Below are 27,586 nucleotides of genomic sequence, written 5' to 3'. Positions count from 1 at the left end.
AGTTTTTACAAAGGAAAACAACTGGCAAAAGCCGTCCCAAACCGAAATGGGGCGCAAAAAGAAAAAGGGGAGAATTGGAATTTATGCTGGAAGTGTGAGGCGGCAGAGGGCACGCCGATACGTTTATGGTGGGGCTACGGAAACGTTAAAAAATTCATGAGGAAATAAAAAAGATGATCAGAATTAATTTAGAGGGGAAAACCAGAGGCATATTTACTGAGTATAAGAGATAAAGAAATACCACAAGATGGGAAGATATTATTCTTATACGCGACAGCTGCAGCAAGGCTACTCCTTGCACAAAACTGGAACAGGAAATATATACCCACAAAGGATGACTGGATGAAGAAACTAATTGAATTTATAGAACTGCCAAGGTTAAGTGCAGTAATAAGGTACCAATCAAACTGGAAATGGAAATGGTTTGAAGATTATGTGTTCAAGTACTGCTCAAAAACTAACATGTTGATATGTTTGGTTTAATGTTTGTAAATCTGGTTTAATAATAATAATAATAATAATAATAATAATAAAAAATAGTAAGTTAAAAGAGTTAAGAAATATAAATTTAGATAAAATTGCAATGTGAATGTGAGGGAAGGAAGTCACATGGGTATTTGGGTAAATGGTGAGTTGGGTATAGGGTTAGATGTGGGGAATCCATATATGTAATGTATAGTGTTGAAAATGTACGGCAACTAGCATGTAAAATGAAATCAAAAATAAATAAATAAATAAATGGGGAAATAAAAATGGCAATGTGAAATATTATATAGGAGGGTGAGGGGTGGTGGAGGGAAGCCACAAGGGTGGTTTTAATGTCTGAAATTTTGGGTGGTAGGGTAATACGAATTTTGTTTTGTGTCTATGTGTTTGTTTGTAAATAAATTTTTTAAAAGGAAAATGAAAAAATCACTGTACTTTTCAGCGTATCAGGTGGGTTTTTTTACTTAGAAATAAAAATGGGGGGAGGTCTTATATGGGTGATTGGGTGGGTGAATGGCTCATTTTCTTAAATTTGAGCCCCCCCAAATAGAGGGTGGCTTATATAGACGGAAAGTATGGTGGAGTTCCACACCCAAAAATCTCATTGTGACTTCCAGTCACCCCCACGTCACATTTCCGATGGCGCCCTTTCGCTCGTCTCTCCTAGATCTCAAAATGCATTGGTTTTGTCATATTTCCTGCTGTCCTTTGTCAATCCACACCTGCCAAAGAATTTAAATTTTCCCAACATTTTTTTTAGACCACACATGTCCAGCATGTGGCCGGGGAGCATAACCTGGCTTACTTACTGGGGCAACCCCCCCCCCCAAATGCTCAACAACTTCAATCCTAAAAAGAGCTCAACAACCTTGGGGTTAAATCCTAAAACAGCTCAACAAATTTGCCCTGCCCTCATGTCAAATCTGGCCCTCTTTGGGAAAATTTGGGCACCCCTGTAAATTTAGACAATACAGTCCTATCTCGGGTTAAATATGCTTCAGGATGAATATTTTTGGGTTGCGCTCCCCAGTGACCCAGAAGTAACGGAGCACATTACTTGCGGGTTTCGCCGCATGCACAGACGCTCAAAATGACGTCATGCGCGGAAGCGGCAAATTGCGACGTGCAGATGCGGGTTGCATTCGCTTCAGGATGCGAACGGGGCTCCGGAACGGATCCCATTCACATCCAGAGGTACCACTGTACTCTGCAAGTGTCCTGTTCTCTATGAAATGTTTCTTCCGAAACCTCTCGTAATTCTGTCTGTATTATAATATTCTTGCTAATTCTGCGTATTTTAGCCTTTTTGCTGGCTACGCCAACTTAGTAGGGATAGGATTCTCCTTTCCATCCTTTGTCTGTTAAGATTCTCGCTGCGGCTATTGTAGACACTGTGACTTGCCGTTGTTTTGTAACCATTTATTGTAACAATCATTTATTCTATGATCAATTACAATAATCATTCATTGTAATAATCATTTATTGTACGATCAATTACAATTTATTGTAATTGTTAAGAGTAGGTTTCTGTTGAATTTTTACATGCTGATACTTAATATTATTCTATAGCATGGGGAGGCAAACTACGGCCCCATGGCCTTCTCAATCTGGCCGGGAGTCGGCATGTTTTGACATGAGTATAATGTGTCCTTTTATTTAAAATGCACCTCTGGGTTATTTGTGGGACATAGGAATGCGTTCCTTTTTTCCCCCTCCCCAAAATCTAGTCTGGCCCCCACAAGGTCTGAGGGACAGTGGACGGCCCCCTGCTGAAAAAGTTTGCCGACCCCTGTTCTATTCCAATGATTGTTAAATGTTACTTTATAAGTCCACCAGGTGTGGATCATCATGCCTTCTGTCTGTTCTTCATCTTTGGTTTTGATGGTTGAGGAAAAAAGCTAGTGGCAATTGCTGAAATATCCCTCCCTTTCTAGGATTCCGGAAACATCCCAGAGGCAATTGCTTCGTATCGCACCGCCTTGAAACTGAAGCCGGACTTTCCTGACGCTTACTGCAACCTGGCGCACTGTTTGCAGGTGAGGCAGAGTTTTTCAGCATATTAAGGGCCAACACTCCCAGGGTTTCCGGCATTTGGGAACCGAGGCGTTTGAGTCCCAAGGTACCACGGTAATGGTAAAAGCGTCACCTAATTCAGGAATTGTCCAATGTCACCTTAGAGACCAACTCAGTTTGTTCTGTGTCTAAGCTTTCATGTGCAGGCAGACTTATTCAGATACACTGAAGCGGAAGTCCCCACACCCTGATATTTAGAGGGAGGGTGGGGCGAGGTATTTCTCTGAAGGGTACTAGGACTCAATCGGTATGGTCAACCTGTGGACGACTGTGTCTCATTACATATCCTAAAACTATTTTAGGTCATCTGCATACCATCCCTTGTTTTTTCAGTCGTTCACAGTCGCCAGCAGGTGGACTATACCCACTGACTCCTACTACCCTTCGGAGAAAAACCCCAACTCACCCTCCGACTATAGATCAGGGTCTGGGGGCTTCTCCTTACTCTTATATAGCAGGATCTGGGGACTTCTCCCTTTGTATATTAGGGTCTGGGGACTTCCGCTTCAGTGTATCTGAAGAAGTGTGCATGCACACAAAAGCTTATATCAGGCATCCCCAACCTGCGGCCCCCCTACAACTCCCATGATCCCTAGCTAACAGGACCAGTGGTCGGGGATGATGGGAATTTTAGTCTAAAACATCTGGAGGGCCGAAGGTTTGGGGTGCCTGGCTTATACCAAGAACAAACTTCGTTGGTCTCTAATGCGCTACTGGGCAATTTTTATATATATTTTGACTTCATCAGACCAACACGGCTACCTACCTGAATCTAGAATCCTGGTTTTCTTTGCCCCCTTTCAGATCGTCTGTGATTGGACTGATTACGATGAGAGAATGAAGAAGCTTGTCAGTATTGTGGCTGACCAGCTGGAGAAGAACCGGCTCCCTTCGGTGCACCCCCATCACAGCATGCTGTATCCGCTGTCTCACGGCTTCCGAAAGGCTATTGCCGAGAGACATGGGAACCTTTGCCTGGACAAGGTGGGTTTATGCTGTGAAGAGGTGTGCGCCACTCCGTTCCGTCAGAGTTTGAATGCATGTTGGCTTTGGATATATAATAATATATAATAATTTATTATTTCTACCCTGCCCATCTGTCTGGGTATTCTCAGCCACTCTGGGTGGCTGCCAACCAAATATTAAAAACACAAGACAGCATTAAATATTTAAAAACTTCCCTAAACAGGGCTGCTTTCAGATGTCTTTTAAAAGTGAGATAATTGCTTATTTCTTTGACATCTGATGGAAGGGCGTTCCACAGGGCGGCCGTCACCACGAGAAGGCCCTCTGCCTGCTTCCCTGTAACTTGGCTTCTTGCAGGGAGGGAAGCGCCAGAAGGCCCTTGGGAGAGGGACCCCGGTGTCCGGGGTGGAGATGCTCCTTCAGGTCTACTGGGCCGAGGTCATTGAGGGCTTTCAAGGTCAGCACCGACACTTTGAATTGTGCTTGGAAACGTACTGGGAGCCAATGCAGATCTCTCGGGACCGTTGGTATGTGGTCTCAGTAAGACTGGATTTAAATCCTTTATTTTACAGAAAGGTTCAATCTTGCTGGCATCCTCTTAATATTGACAACCAGAGGAAAGTTTCATCTGCTGGGCTGTTTAGGGCTTTCAAGGTCAGCACCAACACTTTGAATTGTGCCCGGAAACGTACTGGGAGCCAATGCAGGTCTTTCAAGACTGGTGTTATGTGGTCTCTGCAGCTGTTCACGGTCCCCAGTCTGGCTACCACATTCTGTTTGTTTGTTTTTTAAAAATATTTTTTATTAACAGGCCAATCACATCACATTATCCAAATCACATTAGTTCTAAATTATACAGCCGAATTTTAAATTTTTGTTGGGGGTACCCATACATCAAGCTCCGAACGAGTCCAAAGCTCCGAACGAGTCCAAAGCTCCGAACGAGTCCAAAGCTCCGAACGAGTCCAAAGCTCCGAACGAGTCCAAACATCACTTATATTGCTGCTTTAATTAAACAGTTCTATCCAGTTCAATCCAGATAGTCCTTTATTACTTTCTTCTTCTTGTTGTTGTTATCGTCTATTCCTTTCTTTACGATCTCTGATAATTTTCACAAGCACATTGAAAACAGGCATCCTCTGTGTGGGTTTTGTACTCTCCAAAGATCATATTGCTCAGGAACAACTGCTGTTCAACGCTTCCATAAAAAAAATAAAAATCTTCGGTCTGTCCTTTACTTTTCTCAGACTTGCCAAATATATCAGGAGGCTCTGTCAGGTCAAGATTGCATTCCAACAATCCTTCTCTTTCCAATGGTCCTGATTCTCCTCCCCCTGTCCTTCTTTCTCCGGCAAGCCTGTCTTGGCGAGACGCCATTTTTTAACTGCGTCATAAAATTTTCCTCCGTTCTCACCGTTCACCAATCCTCTCTCCAGCTATAATCCATTCCACACAGTTCTTGAATTCCTGCTTGTGATTAGTAAAACGCAACGATCTTGTTTCTATCTGGGGTTGAGGGTTATTAATATCACATCGTGCAAAGAAAAAAGGTTTTTTCCTCCACCCCCCCCTTCATTCCAAACATACAGTCTCTTAATGGTGATTCATCAGAAGATTTACTTATCCATCCATCACTCCCGGTCACAGAGATCCATTAATCAGCAGTCTTATCTCTCGAGCGTTACTTGATGTATGTGCTTCAGCTTCATTCCAGTCGTATGTTTCCAATTATAATTCCGAGCTGAAGCTAACCAGCACACGCTGATTGGAATCTGTGTCAGGAAGATCTGACTTCATCGAGGGCTCGTGCCAAATGACCGGCACCTCCATCTCTCGGATCAGGGGGTGCATTGTGGACACCGCTGGCAAGGCAGCCCCCCCATCTCCTTGGGGGGGGGTAGGAAGACTGCATACTTCCCATAGCAGCCTCTTAATTACCTCGTATGGGTCAGAGAGATGTTATTGTCGGCCATCTTCCAACGCGCCACCTGGTGGCCCCTGACTACCACATTCTGGATTAATTGCAGTAAGGTAGCCCCACATAGACCGCATTGCAGTAGTCCAAGCTGGAGATAACAAGAGCATGCGCCACTCTGGCAAGAGAGGGCAGGGAGGGTCTTACCCTGCATCCCAGATGGAGCTGCCCTGGACACAGAACAGATCTGTGCCTCTATGGGTCCAAAATGACCCCCAGACTGTGCAGCTGGTCCTTCAGGGGCACAGTTGCCCCGTTCAGGACCAGGGAGTCCCCCCCACCCGTCCACACACCACAGAACTTCAGTCTTGTCAGGATTCAACCTCAACCAGTTAGCTGCCATCCATCCTCCAACCGCCTCCAGGCACCCGCACAGGAACTCCACCGCCTTTGCTGGCTCTGATTTGAAAGAGAGGTAGAGCTCTCTATCAGGCTTCCTCAACCTCGGCCCTCCTGATGCTTTTGGCCTACAACTCCATGGTCCCTAGCTAGCAGGTCTAGTGGTCAGGGATGATGGGCACTGTAGTTTGAAAACAACTGGAGGGCCAAGGTTGAGGAAGCCTGCTCTATATTGGCGCCACTGGCTGTTAAGCGAAAAAATTCCAGGGTGAGTGACTCCTTGACAGCCTAGCTAACCGGGGCACTTGTCCCCCATGGGTCCATGCTGTCAGTAAAAGGAGAAAGTCCCAGCCCGGTAATTTGTTTTTTTTTTTTTTAAATGATTTTTATTAAAGTTTCAATAAAAAGTTAAACAGAAAACCATAAAGGTAGAAGTACAAAAATACCCAATACATAATCCAAAAAAAGAAAAAAGAAAAAGGAAAACACAGAAAACAAAGTACAAAAGAAACAAGAAAAAACAGAACAATTAAAAACAATATCACTTTTCCATTTCCGTTTTTGAATTTACTTATTTTCTGGACTTCCTCATACCTCCCTCTTTTGTATTCCAGTCCAAATTGTTTGTCCAGCAATTTCTTTTCCACTTTTTTAATCCCAATCTTTAATCTTAATATAATATATAACACTTAAACTTCTTTAATCCTAATCTTTAATCTTAATGTAATATAACATTAAAATTTTACCTCTTAAGTACCAAATTTCCATTTCCTTAAACATCTTTAATCCTAATCTTTAATCTTAGTCTATCAATAACTTTAACCTGTACAGCTGGAAACCACTTATTTTCGATCCAACATCACTCTAACATTCTTTAATCTTGCAGTGTTTCTGAAGATAATCTTTGAATTTCTTCCATTCTTCCTCCACCAACTCTTCTCCCTGGTCACGGATTCTGCCAGTCATTTCCGCCAGTTCCATATAGTCCATCAGTTTCATCTGCCATTCCTCCAGCGTGGGAAGTTCTTGTGTCTTCCAATACTTTGCGATGAGTATTCTTGCTGCTGTTGTTGCATACATAAAGAAAATTCTATCCTTTTTTAACACCATTTGGCCGACTATGCCCAGGAGAAAGGCCTCTGGTTTCTTAGGGAAGGTATATTTAAATACCTTTTTTAATTCATTATATATCATTTCCCAGAAAGCCTTAATCTTTGGGCATGTCCACCAAAGGTGAAAAAATGTACCTTCAATTTCTTTACATTTCCAACATTTGTTATCGGGCAAATGATAGATTTTTGCAAGCTTGACTGGGGTTATGTACCACCTGTATATCATTTTCATAATATTCTCTCTTAAGGCATTACATGCCGTAAATTTCATACCTGTGGTCCACAACTGTTCCCAGTCAGCAAACATAATGTTATGTCCAACGTCCTGTGCCCATTTAATCATAGCCGATTTTACCGTTTCATCCTGAGTATTCCATTTCAGCAGCAAGTTATACATTCTTGACAAATTCTTAGTTTTGGGTTCTAACAGTTCTGTTTCTAATTTTGATCTTTCCACCTGGAAGCCAATTTTCTTGTCCAATTTAAATGCCTCCATTATCTGAAAATAATGAAGCCAGTCTCACACTTTGTTTTTTAATTTTTCAAAACTCTGCAATTTCAATCTATCTCCGTCTTGTTCCAAAATTTCCCAATATTTCGGCCATTTGACCTCCATATTGACCTTTTTCAAGGCTTTCGCTTCCATTGGTGACAGCCACCTTGGGGTTTTGTTTTCTAGCAAGTCCTTATATCTTATCCAAACATTAAATAGCGCTTTCCTGACAATGTGGTTTCTAAATGCTTTATGTGCTTTGACCTTATCATACCATAAATATGCATGCCATCCAAATACATTGTTAAAACCTTCCAAGTCCAAAATGTCAGTGTTTTCAAGAAGTAGCCATTCTTTCAACCAGCAAAAAGCTGCTGATTCATAGTAAAGTTTGAAGTCTGGCAGGGCAAATCCGCCTCTTTCTTTTGCATCCGTTAGAATTTTAAAATTTATTCTGGGCTTCTTGCCCTGCCAGACAAATTTAGAAATATCTTTCTGCCACCTCTTGAAACAATCCATTTTGTCGACAATCTGCAAAGTTTGGAACAAAAACAACATTCTAGGCAATACATTCATTTTTATCGCAGCAATACGGCCTAGCAGTGAAAGCTTCAAATTTGACCAAATTTCTAAGTCTTTTTTCACTTCAGACCAACATTTTTCATAATTATCTTTAAATAAATTCCCGTTTTTTGCTGTCATGTTAATCCCCAGGTATTTAACTTTCTTAACCACTGTTAAACCTGTCTCATTCTGAAACCTCTCTCTTTCAAACGATGTTAAATTTTTCTCTAAAACCTTGGTTTTTGACTTATTCAATTTAAATCCTACCACTTGACCAAATTCTTGAATCAGTTCTAAAACCCTTTTAGTACTAGATTCTGGCTCCTGTAACGTCAATACTAAGTCATCTGCAAATGCTCTCAATTTGTACTGTTTAGTTCCGACCTGTATACCTTTAACCGACTGGTCCCTTCTAATCATATTCAGCAGAACCTCCAGGACCGAAATAAAAAGAAGTGGGGAAATTGGGCAACCTTGTCGTGTCCCTTTTTCAATTTTAAGTTCTTCCGTCACAACATTATTTACAATTAGTTTAGCCTTTTGTTCTGAATAAATTGCACCTATACCATTCTCAAAACCTTGGCCTACCCCCATACCCTGTAGATTCTTCTTCATAAAATTCCAAGAAATATTGTCAAAGGATTTCTCCGCGTCTACAAATATCAAAACTGCTTTAGTGTTTATATTCACTTCTAATTTTTCCAAAATATCAATTATATTCCTCAAATTGTCAGACAAATGTCTTCCTGGGAGAAAGCCCGCTTGGTCTTTATGAATCTCTTCCATCAACACTTTTTTAAATCTCTTAGCCAAAATATCTGCAAAAATTTTGTAATCCACATTCAGTAATGATATAGGGCGGTAGTTCTTAAGCTGTGTCTTTTCAGTCTCTGTTTTTGGTACAAGTGTAATATATGCTTCTTTCCACGACTCTGGTGCTCTTTTCCCCTCCATTATTTCGTTGCAGACCTCTTTCAAAGGTTGAATTAACCATTCTTTTAAAGATCTGTAGTATCTAGAAGTCAAGCCGTCTGGTCCTGGAGATTTACCCAATTGCATGTTTTGAATGGCACCTTCTATTTCCTGTTCAGTTATTCTATGATTCAAAATTAATTTGTTTTCTTGAGATATTTTTTGTAATCCATTTGTTTTCAAAAATTGGTCTAAATCTGTTTCTTTCAGTGGCCCTTGAGTATATAATCGTTTAAAGTACCTCTGGAAACAACTTCTGATCTCTGCAGGGTTCTGTATGTTTCTTCCTTCCACTTCTAAGTTCGTAATTGTATTTAATTTTTGTCTCTTTTTCATTTGCCATGCCAACAGTTTACCACATTTACTGGCCGACTCGAAAGTCTTTTGTCTCATTTGTTTAATTTTCCATTCTATTTCCTGATTCATCATTTTCATATATTGTACTTGATATAACTTTAACTCTCTCAGAATCTCTTGAGATTTTGGATTTACTCTCAGTCTTTTTTCACATTCCTTTATTTTGTCCATTATCTTATCCTTCTTCTCATTTTGAATTCTTTTCTTTATTGCATTCTGTTGTATTAAGAACCCTCTCATAACCGCTTTATTTGCATCCCAGATTACCCTTCTCTCCACGTTGGTACTAAGGTTTATCAGAAAATAATCTCTCAAGGTTTTTTGAGCCTTCTTAAGTACTTCTTCATCTCTAAATAAGGTGTCATTCATCTTCCATCTGAAGGAGCCAGTTGGTGTTAGTCTCATTTCCATCTTAACAGCATTATGGTCGGAGCAAGTTTTCGGGCAGATTTCCACCTTTCTTGTCTTTGGTGCCATTCCTCTAGTTATCCAAATTTGGTCAATTCTTGTCCATGTCATTTTGGCTTCAGAAAAGAAAGTTCCCCCTTTAGCCATGGGGTTTCTTATTCTCCAAATGTCAACTAAATCCAAGTTGTCTGTCATGTCAAAAAAAGTTTTCGGTAGTCTACCATCCTTGGTGACTACCTGTCTTTGTGCCTTGTCCATATATGTGGATACCACTCCATTCATGTCTCCCATCAAAATCATGTTATAATCCATATGGTCCATCAGGGTCTCATGCAACTTCTTAAAAAATTCAGATTTCCCATCATTTGGTGCGTAGATTCCTACTATCAAAAATTTTTCTCCTTGTGTTTGAATTTCAATTGCCACAAATCTTCCTTGGTCATCTTTAAAAACAAATTTCGGTGATAATCTGTCCTTTGCATAAATCACAACCCCTCTTTTTTTAACTTTGTCCGATGAAATAAACTCCTGACCAAGTCTTTTATTTATCAACAATTTCCTGTGTAATCTTGTTATATGTGTTTCTTGTAAACAAATTAAGTCCAGTTGTTCCTTTTTTAATATATAAAATACTGATTTCCTTTTCTGCAGGGAATTTAGACCATGACAGTTCCAAGTTAGTAGTTGCAGGGCCATGATGTTATTATTTTAGTACTCCTCCTACTGCACCTAGTGCCTGTTCCTCTTCTGTCGGTGGTATCCCTTTTTTCGAACGGTCTTTTGGTTCCGGAGATAGTCCTTTTTGTAGGTCTTCTCCGTGGTCTCTCCAGAATTTGTCTTTGTCGTCTTCCGATCTTATTTTCCTCTTCTTTCCTTTGTAGCTAAAAGATAGGCCTTGAGGAAATTCCCACCTAAAGTTAATACTGTTACTTCTCAGCAGAGTAACCAAATCTTTGTAGTTTGATCTGAGATCCAGAAGGTGTTTCGGAATGTCTTTAAATATTTCAACCCTTGTCCGTTGGATTTCCAGTGTCTTCTGGAAATGCAAACCCAGGATCTTGTCCCTCTCTTCTTTTGTTCGAAGAGTGATCAAACAGTCTCTCACCTTCTTCTCTCCTCTTTTTCCAAGTCTAAAAGCGTTTACTATTTTAAAACTGTCTTTTACCAATTCTGGATTCCAAAAGTCAGAAAATTCCTGCATGAGAAATTCAGCTAGATTGTCCTTTTCCACTTCAGGTACCGATCTGACCCGTAAATTCACTTGTTTTTCCTTCAATTCAATCATAGACAGGGTCAATTTATGGTCTTCCAATTGTTTGTGTAATGATGGTATTGTCTCTTGAACCTCTTTAACCTCTGTGGCAGAAGTTGTAGCAATTTCTTTAGCCTCCTCGGCAATCTGACGCACTGAAGCCGATTCCTCTAGTAATTTTTGAATAGTCTCTGTATTAGTGTTTACTTTCTGGCCCAAATTATTTATACTTGCTGTATTCTGATTAATACTTATTGTGTTTTGATCAATCTTATCAGATGCCTCTGCTACTTGTTGACTTATTCTATTCAAAGATTCATTAACTTTAGCCAAAACTTGAGCAAAGGAATCATCACTTGCCATACCTTTAACTTTAGGTTGTGCCGGTGGAGCTGCTGTTGGAATCCCAGAGGGGCCAGAGGTTGAAGGTCTCCTTTGTAATCCACCTTCTATTCGCAAAACTTTGCCTGACCTTGTTGCCTGTGACGCTTCCAGTTTCTCTTTCCCATCTGCCATTCCCCTTTAGATAAAGCTCAAGGTCGGTCACACAATTAAATTCAGACTTGTTTTGAAGTGGAAAGTTCCAACAGAGCCGTGTGAGAAATCCTCAGGCCAGCTGCTGTTTTAATTTGTAACTATTTGTAACAGTTCCAAAGTTCCACTAGGGGGACACTGTAACAGTCAGAAAAGTTCTTAAGTACTTTACTTCTTTTTTTAAATTTCCCCAGTTTGTCAGGAAGATAACAGTCTATCTAAAACAGTTACTTTAAGACCAGGAGATGTTTATCCACAATATTGTATCAAAATTGTATTTCCTGTGCAGGACTAACTGTCAAAGTATATTTCAAGACAGTACCTCTCATCCATTTTTAAATTGCCTCTGGGAATCCGTTCCCAAGGAATTGAGCGATGGTTTAATCCCTTTATTTTTCACTTCTTCATGAAGAAATAACATCCACAGTTCCCCCCCCTTTTCCCTCGAATTAAGGGGGGGAAAGTCCAGGTTAGATGATTGGGTTAAAGTCCGTTAATACGTCTTTTCCTAAGCTTCCGCTTTCAAGTTCAGTGCTTTATTCTATCTACAATAGGGAGAGGCAGACTTCCTTTTTATGCCTCTCCGCTTTCGGCCAAATTCTCAGTTTGTACAGTTCCAATTGCGTTAAATCCTACTCACGGATCGTTGATTTTCGAGTCGAATTTCCAAGGAAAAAAGGCAGCGCTCTCCGGTTACAGCTTGCGGCTTCACTCCACGAAAGAAGCAGACAGCCCACAGCACAGCGCTCCTTCCCCCGCTCCGATTCCGAGCCCGTTGCCGGGCTCTTTACCAGGTTGGGGGGGCGCCAAATGTGCCCGCTGGGTCCCAGGTTCACAGGCTTCCCCCGCCTGTGATTTTCAGGGTCCCCCGCTGCGCCGAAGCGGGATCCGACCCTATTTTTTCGTGGTGCGATTTCCTCCGATCGAGGAAATCCGCCATTAACCGCTGGCGCCACCTCCAGAAGTCCCCAGCCCGGTAATTTGGAGCAAAACAGTGGTCAGTAGACCATGATTCTTACTGTTGCACCACAGGTCTGCCCAGGAGCAAGAACCCCGAGCATGGGGCGATGTCAGCTTTTAAAACTTCCTTCTTCCCCCCAGAATACACTTCAAGCAGCATCGTTGATACATCATCACTACATCACTAGCACATCACAAATGGGGAGGGGTATACAAGGGTTATGCATTCAATATGAGGTCCCTTTATCAGACCCCTTAAATCTCCATCACCGAAAGAACAATAAAACTCTTGACACATCCTTTCCCACTGGACTTGTCTGGAGATGGGCATTCAGAACACCTGCCTTGCTAAACTGCCTTGGCGGATGTCTATGGTTGCCCCCTTGGTCCCTCCCTCGGTGGGGTGCCGTGTATGTGCTCTCAGGCTTGGGGAATTCTGGCGGGATGCCCTGTTCCTGCTGCCTACATGACTTCCTGCTTCTTGGCTCATGGAGGGAGGTGGAGCCCAAATTCGCCTTCCTTTTAGGGTTCAAATGGCGTCGGAATGAGGAGAGTCGGTTAAAGCATAGATTTTCTGAGAATTCATAATGCTAGGTGTCTTTCTTGGGCTGTCAAGTCAAAGGTATGTATATTTGTAACATTGGAACAACTTCAAAGATGTGGCCTCATGTCCCGTCCCCCCCATGTCATTTCCGTAACCCGGCTTTCTTGAATCCCTTTGCCAGATCAACGTGCTCCACAAGCCGCCTTACGAGCACCCCAAGGACCTGAAAGGCAGTGAGGGCCGGCTCCGCGTTGGCTACGTGAGCTCTGACTTTGGGAACCACCCCACCTCCCATCTCATGCAGTCAATCCCAGGCATGCACAATTCGGACAAATTTGAGGTGAGGTGCACAAGAGGGCAGCCGTGTGAGTAGCTCAGGCGGCAGAGCGCTGAGACACTGAATCTTGGGGTCATGGGTACGAGCCCCACGTTGGGCCAAACGAATGAATACAGCCTAGGACCGCCTCTCCTGGTATACCCCACGGAGGATCTAACAGTCTGCAAATAATAACATCTTAGAGGTCCTGGGCCTCAGGGAGATTAGGCTGGCCTCGACCAGGGCCAGGGCCTTTTTGGCCTTGGCCCTGGCCTGGAGGAACTCTCTGCCACAAGAGATCAGGACCCTGTGGGATCTGACATCTTTCAGCAGGGCCTGTAAGATGGAGTTGTTCCGCCGGGCCTTTGGTTCAACCTGACTCCCCTTCTCTTTTTGTGTAAGAACTAGTATGAAAGAGGCCTCCCAGCGTTCTCACAGGCCCATATAAGAGCAGCGCAAACAGTTGGGCCTGATGAGCATTTACTGTTCCCAACCCTAATCCTGCGGAAAGCCATCTAATTGGATTTGAATTTGATCCTGGCTTGTTTTCAGGAGGTAATTTCGTTATTGCTTGATTTTATACCAATGTTACATATTTGGTGTTAGCCTCCCTGAGCCCAGGTTTGGACGGGGAGGGCGGGATACAAATAAAAGTTTTTATTATTATTATAATTATCATCATCATTATCCTCTTAATTTGCGTCAGCCCTTGGTTGTAGCAATAAAACGACGAGATGATCTGCAAGGAATAGAAATGAAAAATCAATGATATCAAATACATTTGAGGGTTTTGAATCGAGAGTGGACCTTATTCTGACTGCCCCAGCTCAAAACCTGGCCGCCTTTGCCGTTACCTGCTCCTCTTGATCTGCCAAGAGAGAGGACTCTGGGGTAGTGGTTGGGCAACCCGGAACGGGCAATAAAGGAGGGGTAATCATCTCACAACAAACCTAGACAGCATCTTAAAAAGCAGAGACACCACCTTGCCAACAAAGGTCCGTATAGTAAAAACTATGGTTTTCCAAGTAGTGATGTATCGAAGTGAGAGCTGGACCATAAAGAAGGCTGATCTCCGAAGAATGGATGCTTTTGAATTATGGTGCTGGAGGAGAGTGTTGAGAGTTCCATGGACTGCAAGAAGATCAAACCTATCCATTCTTAAGGAAATCAGCCCTGAGTGCTCACTGGAAGGACAGATCGTGAAGCTGAGGCTCCAATACTTTGGCCACCTCATGAGAAGAGAAGATTCCCTGGAAAAGACCCTGGTGTTAGGAAAGATGGGAGGGCACAAGGAGAAGGGGACGACAGAGGATGAGATGGTTGGATAGTGTTCTCGAAGCTACCAGCATGAGTTTGACCAAACTGCAGGAGGCAGTGGAAGACAGAAGTGCCTGGCATGCTCTGGTCCATTGGGTCACGAAGAGTCGGACACGACTAAACAACAACACAATCATCTCCTCACGGCTTTTTATAAAGCACATGCACCACTGATTTGGTGCTACCATCTCTGCAGGGACATGAGCGTTTTCCATGTGGAATCTGTCGGAATCGTCCCTCGAGTCCAGTCCAGGGCGAGACATTTGATCTTGCGAGGTTCAAAGCTGTCTGCATTTTGGGATTGCTCGGTGATGCAGATCAGGTGCTGGAGAGTCGAAATGGGACGGTGGGAAATTTCCTGATGGCAGTCAAGTTGTTCTGACACTTGAGATCATTTAGGCACCGACAGATTAGACCAGGCATCCCCAGCCTTCGGCCCTTCGGATGTTTTTGACTACAATTACCATCATCCCTGACCACTGGTCCTGTGAGGTAGGGATCATGGGAGTTGTAGGCTAAAACATCTGGAGGGCCGCAGGTTGGGAATGCCTGGATTAGACTGTTTGCTTGACTAAAACCCAAAGTCAGTGGCTGTTGTGGGGATAAGCCACAAGAGGGAAGCTCTTGGGTAAAGATTCCCACATTGCAGGGGGTTAGCCTAGATGAGCCTCGTGGCCCTTTCAAACTCCCTAGTTCTATGATTCTATATTAGCAACTGCTTCATCATGGAGGAAAGCTGTGATGGTTCATGCGCTTCGTAAATTCTGGCCTTTTCATGCAATGTTTGGGAAAGATGGGCTTTGTCTACTGTTTTTCGGCCTGTGTTTTGCTGCACCTCACGTGCTCCCTGCTCAAGTGACCCTCAAATGTATTTTATACAATGGACTTTTTATTTCCATTCTTTGTATATTGTATTGTTTTATTGCGATGCCCGACGCGAATAAAGATTCCTCCATTCATTCAGTGACTCTGGTCAGCCTCAGTTCTAATCAATTCCTCTCTTTCCTAGGTCTTCTGCTATGCCCTCAGCCCCGACGACGGCACAAACTTCCGGGTCAAGGTGATGGCTGAAGCAAATCACTTTATTGACTTATCTCAGGTGAGAGCTCTTTCCCCCCTGTATATCCTAAATATGATCTTGCCCAGGCAACCTTTTCCGGAAGATATTTGTCATTTTGAGGAGTTTAGCGATCTGATATAATAATAATAATAATAATAATAATAATAATAATAATAAATTTTATTTATACCCCGGCCAAGACCAAGCACAGGGCGGCTAACACCAAATATATAATACATTAAAAACACAAAATCAAACGATTGGTTTAAAATACAATTCAAATCACATTTAAAATCAAAATAAAATTCAGAGATACGGTCATCTCTTCCTGCCTCTCTTTACTTCTCTATCTTTTGCTAAAGCTCTTTGATGGCAGAGAACAGCCTTTTAATGCATAATCTGGCGGAAGGAAGAAGCTATAATGCAGGATACCATCTGTTCTTGGATGCTATACGTTGTTTGGACGAATGTGCAATATCAGAAGAGGGGGCTAAATCATGAATAATCTGCACTAGTAGATTCTTCAGGTATCTGAAGAAGTGTGCCTGCACATGAAAGCTTATACCCAGAACAAACTTAGTTGGTCTCTAAGGTGCTAAAGGTAAAGGGACCCCTGACCATTAGGTCCAGTCGTGACCGACTCTGGGGTTGCGGCGCTCATCTCGCTTTATTGGCCGAGGGAGCCGGCATACAGCTTCCGGCTCATGTGGCCAGCATGACTAAGCCGCTTCTGGCAAACCAGAGCAGCGCACGGAAACACCATTTACCTTCCCGCCAGAGGAAGGTACCTATTTATCTACTTGCACTGGCATGCTTTCGAACTGCTAGGTTGGCAGGAGCAGGGACCGAGCAACAGGAGCTCACCCCGTCGCAGGGATTCGAACCGCCGACCTTCTGATCGGCAAGCCCTAGGCTCAGTGGTTTAGACCACAGCGCCACCCGCGTCCCTCTCTAAGGTGCTACTGGACAATAATATATATATATATATGGAGAGAGAGAGAGAGAGAGAGATGTATAGATATATAGATATATATAGATATATTTCGACTGCACTAGCTAGTGAGGCAAACCATCCAGGCTAGCGATCAATAAGCTATAAATCAGATTTTTAGGCATAGCTCGGAAAAGCATGTCTGAACTCATGGCCGAAGGGTTGTGCAACCGGGGGCGGGGGGGTCACTTAGCCGCTTCTCAGGGGCTTCCCAGTGGCAGGTTGAAGTGCTTGCTTGGTAATGTATATAACAGGGTGGATTTGATTTAAATCACTAGTTGGTGTCCAAACTCTTTTCAAAGAGGGCCAGATTTGATGAAGTGAACATGGGCAAGGGCCGGCCAAAGTTGTTGAGCTAGCCCTTGCCTTTGCCCTAGCTGTAAGCCCTAAACCTTAACTCTTAACAGTAATTCTTAGCCTAAGCCTAACCCTACCTCCAGCCTTAGCCTTTGCCCTAATTCTAAACCCTAGCCCCTAACCCTAAACCTAAACTACATTTCAGATGATTCCTGGATGCTCTCAAGTCATGGGTGCAAAGTAGTGCTTCAGATACCCTGCCCACTTTTTGTCATGGAGCACGTATCCCGAGCTATGGCAATCTGGCCAAAACAGCTCACTTTCCTGCAGTGTGGGATTTTGCAAAAGCACTGTATGAGGGAAAGAAGCTCAGAAGGACCATTCGAGGGCTCGGACATCGTCGCCAGGTTGTCAAGTCAACCTTAGCAGATGTACTACAACTACAGTGGTACCTCGAGTTACATAATGCTTCAGGTTACATGTGCTTCAGGTTACAGACTCCGCTAACCCAGAAATAGTGCTTCAGGTTAAGAACTTTGCTTCAGGATGAGAACAGAAATTGTGCTCCGGTGGCAGCAGGAGGCCCCATTAGCTAAAGTGGTGCTTCAGGTTAAGAACAGTTTCATGCTAAAGCTATTTTGGGTCATCTGCATACCATCCCTTGCTTTTTCAGTTGTTAACAGTCGCCAGCAGGTTGACCATACCCACTGAATCCTACTACCCTTCGGAGAAAATCCCCAACCCACCCTCCCACTATATAGTGGTACCTCGGGTTACATACGCTTCAAGTTACATACGCTTCAGGTTACAGACTCTGCTAACCCAGAAATAGTGCTTCAGGTTAATAATAATAATAATAATAATAATAATAATAATAATAATAAATTTTATTTATATCCCGCCCTCCCCAGCCGAAGCCTTTGCCCTCCCCAGCCGAAGAACTTTGCTTCAGGAAGAAAACTGAAATCGTGCTCCGGCGGCAGCAGGAGGCCCCATTAGCTAAAGTGGTGCTTCAGGTTAAGAACAGTTTCAGGTTAGGTACGGACCTCCGGAACGAACTAAGTACTTAACCTGAGGTACCACTGTACTACTACTTTATTAGTTAAAGTACCCCACCCATTTGACTGGGTTTCTCCAGCCACTCAGAGCGGCTTACAACAAGAGATGCAGAACACATTAAAACATCAGCCATTCAAAACTTCCATAAACGTGCTTCTAATGTTTGTGTTTTAGGTCCCGTGCAATGGCAAGGCGGCTGACCGCATTCACCAAGACGGCATACATATCCTGATCAACATGAATGGCTACACCAAAGGAGCCCGTAACGAGCTGTTTGCTCTCCGGCCGGCACCGATCCAGGTAAAGGAAGTCACAGTGAAATGTTCATCATACAGTGATTTGATTCTCAAATTTCATCTGTTCTGGAAGTCCATTCCGAAACCAAAGCGTTCCCAAACCAAGGCGTGCTTTCCTATAGAAAGGAATGCAAAAGGGATTAATCCGTTCCAGACTTTGAAAAACAACCACTCAAACAGCCGTTGAACATGAATTTTATTCTCTAACAAGACCATTGATCCATCAAATGAAAGCAATCATCAATGTTCTGTACTATAAAATAAATAAGACAGTATGGTAGATGATAGAATTTTTTTTAAACAAATTCTTGCCTGCACTGATGATAGTCATTGTTTGGATGGGGGGCTTCTATCCGTGTCCGCAGTCACACCGTCCATCTATCCATCAGTAGCTATCCGTCCATCCTTCTATCCATCTGTCCATCAACAGCTAAAGCCATTGTTTGGATGGGGGGCTTCTATCCGTTTCCGCAGTCACACGGTCCATCCATTGGTCTATCCATCAGTAGCTAAAGTCATTGTTTGGATGGGGGGCTTCTATCCGTTTCCCCCCTTTTTCTAAGCCGCTAAGCCTTTTAGCAGCTAAGCCGATAAGCCTTTAATAGCCGCTAAGCCGCTAATAGCGCTAAGCCGCTAATAGGGTTGCTTCGCAAGACGAAAAAACCGCTAGACGAAGACACTCGCGGAACGGATTAATTTCGTCTTGCGAGGCACCACTGTAAAAGAATAGCATTATGGCATATGTATCCATGTTTGTTAACGGATGTGGTTAAACAATTTTTAAAAAACAACAATTTAGGCTGAGTTTCTGCACACATGGAAAACTTTAAACAAATCCTTCTTTCACAATGGCTTTCGATGGAACTTAAACAAAAAATCTTTAGAAATATTTTTCCTCCCAAAGAACTTTATTTTAAAAATCTGCTTTAAATTGAAAAAATCCGATTTAAGAAAATCCTTAATTATGTGATCAACTATCTTGTTTTATGCGGCCTTTTTGTAGATCTTGCCGAAAGACACGGTCCTCTTTAAGAAGGTGGGGTGGTTTTTTTGTTTTCTGTTTTTTTTGGCAAACTCTGGATATCTTGCCAGAGGCCTTCCTCTTAAAAAAGAGACTGCATAAATTTAACCCAAGCTTAATTTTTGGCAATTTATAGAAGAAGATTTGCACATGGACACTTCCTTTTTTGTCAAATTAAGTGTATGTATATTATTTATTCATTTAGGTAGCCAAGTTGGTCTGACACAGTCAAAATATTATTACTCAGTGTATCTGAAGAAGTTTGTTCTTTATATTATTTATATTAATATATTTATATTATATTATATTATATTATATTATATTATATTATATTATATTACTTATTTATACTATTATTCAGTGTATCTGAAGAAGTGTGCACGTACACAAAAGCTTATACCAAGAACAAACTTAATTGGCTACTGGACACACTCTTTCTCTATATATGTAATTCTTGAATAAGTTTTTATAAAAAAAGAAGCTCTGGATATCTTGCCTTGCTGCCTTATTGTATTTTAATCTTTTGTTGGAAGCCGCCCAGAGTGGCTGGGAAAACCCAGCCAGATATGGGCAGTGTAGAAATAAATTATTATTATTATTATTATTAATTAACAACCCTCATTTGTTTGCCTTCCAGGCAATGTGGCTGGGCTACCCGGGAACCAGCGGGGCCTTATTCATGGATTACATTATCACTGACCAGGAAACATCCCCGGTGGAAGTGGCGGAGCAATATTCAGAAAAACTGGCTTACATGCCCAATACCTTCTTCATTGGTGATCACGCCAATATGTTCCCACACCTGAAGGTATTTGGGAAGAGGTCTTTTTTTCTTGGAAAAAAGCCCAGATCCAAATTGCCGTGTTTTTCAGATGCATTATATGTCTTTCTTTCAGAAAAAAGCCGTCATCGACTTCAAATCGAATGGTCACATCTACGACAACCGGATTGTTTTGAATGGTGTCGACCTGAAGGCGTTCCTCGACAGCCTGCCTGACGTGAAAATAGTGAAGGTCAGGAAAATCCGGGCGTGTGTAGGTGGTTTTGGAGTCTAGCTCTCAATAATAGTAGTAGTAGTAGTAGTAGTAGTAATAAACTTACCTGTATCCCGTCCGAAACCGGACTCAGGGCGGCTAGCATCAAATACATCACATTAGTATAAAATCAAACTATCATTATAATTATTATTATTAATTTTTTACTGCAAAGTAAATACATCAAAACAAAAGCATACGTAAAGAATAATATCCAATAAAACAGAAAGAAGGAAAAAGTAAGGGAGGAAAAGAAAAAAAATGCAAAGAAAAGTAGAGTCAAAGAATAAAGAAAAGCATATTTCAATACAATAAATACTATTTTGCAAAATAATAATAATAGACTTCCATCACTCTCACAGCACTTCCTTTCACCTTTCATATTTTATCTGTATTTCAGTATTATTTTCATCTGAATATATAAATGTGTATATATGTATATTTCCCCTTTTCCATTCACCAGGTCATTCTAGACACAGCCAAATTTTTACATTTGAACCTTGTTTTTCTAAGTAGTCATTCAAGCAATTCCATTCCTCCTGGACTGTATTCATTGGCTTTAGTCTTATTATATCCGTCCATTTGGCCAGCTCCAAATATTCACATAATTTATATAGCCACTCCTCTTTGGTCAGTACCTGGTTACCCTTCCAGTACTTAGCCACTAGAATTCTTGCCGCTGATGTTGCATACAGAAAAAATTGAGTTTTTTCTTTTAGAATATCACTGTTCAATATTCCCAAAAGATATGTTTCTGGTCTTTTACTATGTGAAGTTCTTAGTAACTTTTTAAAAAATCAAATAATAATGAAATTACCTCCTAAACCAGGCTTCCTCAACCTTGGCCCACCTGCTGTTTTTGGGACTACAATTCCCATCATCCCTGACCTCTGGTCCAGTTAGCTAGGGATCATGGGAGTTGTAGTCCCAAAACATTTGGAGGGCCGAGGTTGAGGAAGCCTACCCTAAAAACAAGTCAGGATCAAATTGAAATCGAATTAGATGGCTTTCTGCAGGCAGGATGGATATATCATTGATGAAGTCAAATGAATTAGAGTAGTAAATAAGGAGATGGAATATAATGGATTGTTATAATTACATGCAAGAAAAGAGGGCAAAATATGGAAACTGGGGTGGGGTGGGGAAATCCAAGGGGTTTGTTTAATCCCAGTATTGTATATATGGAAAATGTTTGGAGTGTATGGAAATAAACATAAAAGATTGAAAATAAGAAACTTGAAAGAAAAAAGAGAAAGCACGTTACAGTTGCATCTCGGGTTACAGACACTTCAGGTTACAGACTCTGCTAACCTGGAAGTAGTACCTCGGGTTAAGAACTTTACCTCAGGATGAGAACAGAAATTGCGAGCCAGTGGCGTGGGGGCGGCGGGAGGCCCCATCAGCTAAAGTGGTACCTCAGGTTAAGAACAGTTTCAGGTTAAGAATGGACCTCAGGCGTGAATTAAGTTCTTAACCCGAGGTACCACTGTATCCACAAGAGAAGAGCTTTCCCACAGGCATCGGACCAACACATGAGGAGTAATTAATAATAATAATAATAATAATAATAATAATAATATATTATTTATACCTCGCCCATCTGACTGGGTTTCCCCAGCCACTCTGGGCAGCTTCCAAGAGGAGGATGAGGATGATGATAATAAATTATTTATACTCTGACTGGGTTTCCCTTCTAACAGGATGATATTATTATTATTATGCCCAGTCACTCTGGATGGTTTCCAGCAAAAGATTAAAATACAATGAGGAGCCTTTTCAATCTATTTTTTCCCATGGCTTTTAAAATTGGGACATCTTGCCAAATGCAAGTTGATTCTTTTAAAATCACAGTGGTCCCTTGGTTCTCAAACTTCATCTGTTCCAAAAGTCTGTTCCGAAACCAAGGCGTTCCAAAACCAAGGCACACTTTCCCACGGGAAGGAATGCAAACGGGATTAATAACCCCCCCTCTCCGTTCATTATATATCATTTCCCTTTTTTTATAATCACCTTGCAATCTTCCCGCGTACGATAGCTCTCCCCCCTCCCCACTTTAAAATGCCTGAAACGCGGACACAATAAAGCCACAAGAGGGGTTGCTGTGTTGAAAACCTGATTGTAGCCGACTTTGTAGCAAAATCCATTTCACTTCTAATGCATGCTTCTAATGCACAGGAGTGGCAGTGAGGTGGTGAACATGGGGCTGGATGGGCGGGGTGTAAATGATAAATTATCATCATTATTCCATTATCTTGGCTTCCAGATGAAATGTCCAGACGGCGGGGATGATGGCGCTGCTGGGCTCAGCATGCCAGTCATTCCCATGAACACCATTGCTGAAGCCGTGATTGACATGATCAATCGTGGGCAGATTCAGATCACCATCAACGGATTCAACATCAGCAACGGGCTGGCAACGACTCAGGTGAGGATTGGGTGTTATTTCCCCAATGTGTATAGTCTTGCTTTTGGTTATATACAATTGTGTTGGTTTATTCTAGGCATCCCCAACCTTCGGCCCTCCAGATGTTTTGAACTACAATTCCCATCATCCCTGACCACTGGTCCTGCTAGCTAGGGATCATGGGAGTTGTAGGCCAAAAACATTGGGAGGGCCGCAGGTTGGGGGGGTGCCTGGTTTATTCAAACCCTGCCAATGAGTCCAATTCTTTATGTTGCCCCTTCATATATATGTTGTAAATGGTTCCCATTCTCTTTTAAAGTCTTTTCTATCCTTTTCATGTAATTTATCTGTTAATTTTGCCAGTTCTGCATATCCCATAAGTTTCCCTTGCCATTGTTCTTTCGCTGGTATTTCTTCTGTCTTCCATGCTTGTGCTAATATAATTCTTGCTGCTGTTGTTGCATTGATAAATAATTTCTAATTTTCTTTTTCTAAATCTTGATCTAAAATTCCTAGGAGGAATGCTTCTGGTTTCTTAAGAAAAGTCTTTTTAAACATTTTTTTTCTAATTCAATATATATCATTCCCCATTTATTTCTAACCCTTTTGCATTCCCACCATATATTATAAAATGTACGGGATGGAGGGACTTTCGAGGAGCCATGGGGCTGGGACTGCCCGGAAGCAGAATCCGCCTGCAATTCAACGAGATGATGATGATAATTGATTAAGGAATGAATGAAAGAAGAATTTATTATGATTTATACCCCGCCCATCCAGCTTGCACAGAACTTGCACAGCCCTGAGCCTCTGTTTCCAAAAAGCAAGCTTGACCTTCTGAGAGAGTCCTGGGAGATTTGGCCCCCCAAAACAAGCTCAACAGCTTCAGCTTGGCCCCCTAAAGAAAGCCCAACAGCTTTGGCCCCTTAAAAAAAAGCTCAGCAGCTTGGGCCCCCTAAAAAAAGCTGACTGCTGAAAACATGGACAATTCTGTAACTCAACCCCAGGAACAACAACTTTTACATCCTAAGAATGGTTGTGTTATTACGGAGACAGAGGGAGAGCTGATCAAAATTTGTCCCCCACAATGAAACCAAACCAGTGACGGATTGAGCAGCCGCAATATTTTCTCGTGGAAAATAGCGGGTTGGGCCAACAAACTAGGGGACGAGACATTTTGTGAATACGTAACGTGTTTTGATGTGATAACGTTGCAGGAAACCTGGGCAACTGACAACATAGTCCTTGATGGTTACTGTATTTTTCGCCCTATAGGACGCACCGGCCCATAGGACGCACCTAGATTTTTTGGGGGGGGAAATAAAGGGGAAAAAATTATCCCCCCCCCCAGGCACGGGGCTGGGGCGGGGGAAGCCCGAGCTTCCCCCAACGCCAGCCCCCAGAACAGGACCCAGAGTGATGCTGAAGCTGCGTGCAGCTTTGGCATCGCTCTGGGAGCTTGCGGGGCTGGGGGAGGGGGAAGCCCTCTGCCAGCCTTCTAACCAAGTCGGGGGACAGCAGGAAAGGCGCGCTGCGCCTCCCGCTGTCCCCCGAGTTTGCGGGGCTGGCGACGGAGAGGAGCAGGCTTCTCCCCCCCGCCAGCCTTCTAACCAAGTCGGGGGACAGCGGGAAAGGCGCGCTGTGCCTCCCCGCTGTCCCCCAAGCTTGTGGGGCTGGCGGTGGGGCTCTCCAGGCTTCAGCAAAAGCCTGCATTCGCCCCATATGACGCACACACATTTCCCCTTCATTTTTGGAGGGGAAAAAGTGCGTCCTATAGGGCGAAAAATACGGTACTTTGCCTATGAAATTAAGGCCTCTAAACTGCACGAAAGGGGAAGCGGGGGGGGGGGGGGGGCTAGTAACTCTGGACTCCACTTCCTTGATGTCACAGGTTACTGAGTGTTCAGTTCTCGAGCACCTGGCGCAGGGGATCGCCTTGCACTTTGAGTCCAAGAGTATCGTCTCAGCTTACATTCCACCATACAAAGTGCAAGCACAGATTGAGAGTACATGGCGTAAATTCCATTGTTTCCTTTACTCTCTTCAAATTAAGTACCTTCAAATTAAGTACCTTTTTACATAATGGGAGACATGAACGCCAGACTAGGCTCAAATGACGACTGCCTGGAAATAAAATTTCCAATGTTAAGGAAACTAAAGGAAAACAGCCTTTTCTCCTTAAGCGCCCCCCCCACCCCCAATAGGTCTTCTAAAGACCACCAAATCAACTATGCCGGCTTTTGTCTGGCCTCTTTACAAATAAGTCCTGACTTCATGATTGTTAACGGGGCACTACCGGGGGACAGAGGAGAGTTCATAAATTCTAATGGAGCTAGCACAGTAGATTACTGTCTCAGTAACAGGGAGGCTTTTAAATTAATCAAAAACTTCAATATCGATAACAGGACTGAGAGTGATCATTTGCCTCTGATTATCTCCACTACAGTGGTACCTCGGGTTACATATGCTTCAGGTTACAGACTCCGCTAACCCAGAAATATTACCTCGGGTTAAGAACTTTGCTTCAGGATGAGAACAGAAATCGCACAGCAGCGGGAGGCCCCATTAGCTAAAGTGGTGCTTCAGGTTAAGAACAGTTTCAGGTTAAGAACGCACCTCTGGAACGAATTAAGTACTTAACCTGAGGTACCACTGTATTGGCCAAAATTCAATTCAGTGCTCTCACATAGAACAAGAGAAAATTGATAAAGCTAATGTTCCAGCATTGTGTAGGAAAAAATGGACACCTGAGCTGGCTACTGTAGCTGAGATATCAACAGATTCTTCCCCGACTGCTAACGATAATCTCATCGAGTTCTTGCAGGATGTAGTCTCTGTTAACATAAATCCAGCCAGCAAGCCCCACATTACTAAAGGGTACAGATGGTTCAACCAAGAGTGCCGCGTGAAGAAAGCCTTAAGGAACTCTTATTTGGCCTACAGAAACGCTGGCCTAAACTATTTACCCCCAACCTATTTCAAAAGTAAAAAAGAGTACAAAGCCCTTTTGGCTTTGAAAAAAAGGTAGTCTGAGCAAAACTCCTGGTGCCTCTTACTGAATGCCTCGCTAAACAATGAAACAAAACTCTTCTGGAAACTAGTCTCTCCAGCCCCCAGCTGTGCCATTCCAGCTCAGGTATGGGAGAACCATTTTAGAAATATATTCACAGGAAATTCAAATCTCCCCGCCAGTTTTTATGATGAAGATTCGGCAGAACTGTCACTGCTCCCACAATGGAGCCCGGTTACAGTGGAAGAAGTCTATACATTAATTGGGAACCTGAAGAGTGGTAAGGCCCCGGGAAATGACTTTATCCCAGCTGAATTGATAATACCAAATCAGCACTAGTGGGCTCCTCTCCTGGAGGCACTTTTTACTATAGTAAATAACTCTGGCAAAGTACCGTCTAGTTGGAAACATACAATAGTAGTCCCAATCTTTAAGAGAGGCCAGCCAAACGTGCCTTCTAATTATAGGCCAATCAGTCTGCTTTCAATAATAGGAAAGCTGTATGCCCGTTTTCTCTGTAATAAACTGACAAGTTTTCTAAATGACTGTAACATACTATCTGAAGCTCAGGCAGCTTTCTGCAAGAACCACTCAACATCAGACCACTGTCTAATGCTGTCCCTCCTAGCCGAGAAGTACACCAGACCTCGACAGGGAAAACATTTTGTGGCCTTTATGGACCTGAAATCTGCCTTTTGACTCCATCCCCAGATTCCAACTATGGGCCAAGTTACATCTAGCACTGAAGGATAAACGTCTCCTATATCTTACTAAAGCCCTGCACTGTGGAAGCAATTTGCAGGTTAGGTGTGGGTTGCAGGGCCAGCTCTCAGACTGTATTGAGATGGCCAGGGGAGTGAGACAGGGATGCATTTTGGCCCCTACTTTGTTCAGTTTGTTTTTGAATGACTTAGAGGCAAGCTTAATGGACCCCGATGGCCACGTTCCAAAAATAGGGACGAGAAAGACCCCTCTCTTGTTGTATGCGGATGACGCGGCCATCCTCTTCCGAACCAGACCTGGCCTGAACTATCAACTAAGAAAACTCTGAGACTACTGGTAATGGGTTATCCATCAGTTATGAAAAATCTAAAGTCCTGGTGTTTGAGAAGAGATTCTCCCTGAGTAAATAGGTACTGGACGGTCACAAACTAGAGCAGACCAAATTCTTCCGGTACCTAGGGCTTCTGTTCCATTATTCCAAGTCCTGGAAACATCATTGGCAGACCGCCTATCAAAAGGCGGAGGTAAGCAAACTGGCTATACTTCAATTCTTTTATACAAGGGGAGGCCATTATGTTCCATCAGCCATTAAGGTATTTAATGCAAAATCTGTCTCTCAACTCCTCTACGCCTCAAACGCCTGGTTCAATGGCTCATTCTCCAGGTTCAATGGCTTCCAGGCAAAGTTTCTCCGGTCCAAATTGTGTTCCAAATGCAATACTATTTTTCAAAACAGGTAAATGTCCTCTATCAACTAAAGCATGGTGGGCTGGCCTGAGATACTAGCTCAAGATCTGTGTCTTTGGCCTAGGGAAGGGCTTCCATACCTTCCATACCTAAACAACGAGGAGTTTGCCAGCTCATAGATGAAAATGATGGTTAGAAAAGCCACTTGGCTTGGTATGCCACCTTCTCTCCTGTACCATCTGGGCTATGATACTGCCTTTGAATCTCTGAGGCAAAGCCTCTGGGACATACCACATAGTGATCTCCGATCTCAATCTCATGTTATCTGTGGCCCAT

The 27,586-nt window shown here is 42.8% G+C and overlaps 1 protein-coding gene across 2 annotated transcripts in view; it reads left to right on the top strand.

The window, feature by feature from the left end:
* The window catches only part of LOC308468266 (UDP-N-acetylglucosamine--peptide N-acetylglucosaminyltransferase 110 kDa subunit), a 74,881-nt gene that overhangs the window by 35,094 nt on the left and 12,201 nt on the right, over positions 1–27,586 (top strand). For both annotated transcript variants that reach the window (XM_080990324.1, XM_080990325.1), the window contains exons 11-18: positions 2,421–2,522; positions 3,364–3,543; positions 13,217–13,375; positions 15,678–15,767; positions 18,250–18,375; positions 20,030–20,200; positions 20,289–20,405; positions 22,690–22,851. In XM_080990324.1, the coding sequence (XP_080846450.1) occupies positions 2,421–2,522; positions 3,364–3,543; positions 13,217–13,375; positions 15,678–15,767; positions 18,250–18,375; positions 20,030–20,200; positions 20,289–20,405; positions 22,690–22,851 (1,107 nt within the window). The remainder of the gene's footprint in view (positions 1–2,420; positions 2,523–3,363; positions 3,544–13,216; positions 13,376–15,677; positions 15,768–18,249; positions 18,376–20,029; positions 20,201–20,288; positions 20,406–22,689; positions 22,852–27,586) is intronic.

This window comes from Podarcis pityusensis (genome assembly GCF_964106645.2).
Source record: "Podarcis pityusensis genome assembly, chromosome: Z".
NCBI classification, from domain to species: Eukaryota; Metazoa; Chordata; class Lepidosauria; order Squamata; family Lacertidae; genus Podarcis; species Podarcis pityusensis.
This window is presented reverse-complemented; position numbering and strand designations above follow the sequence as displayed.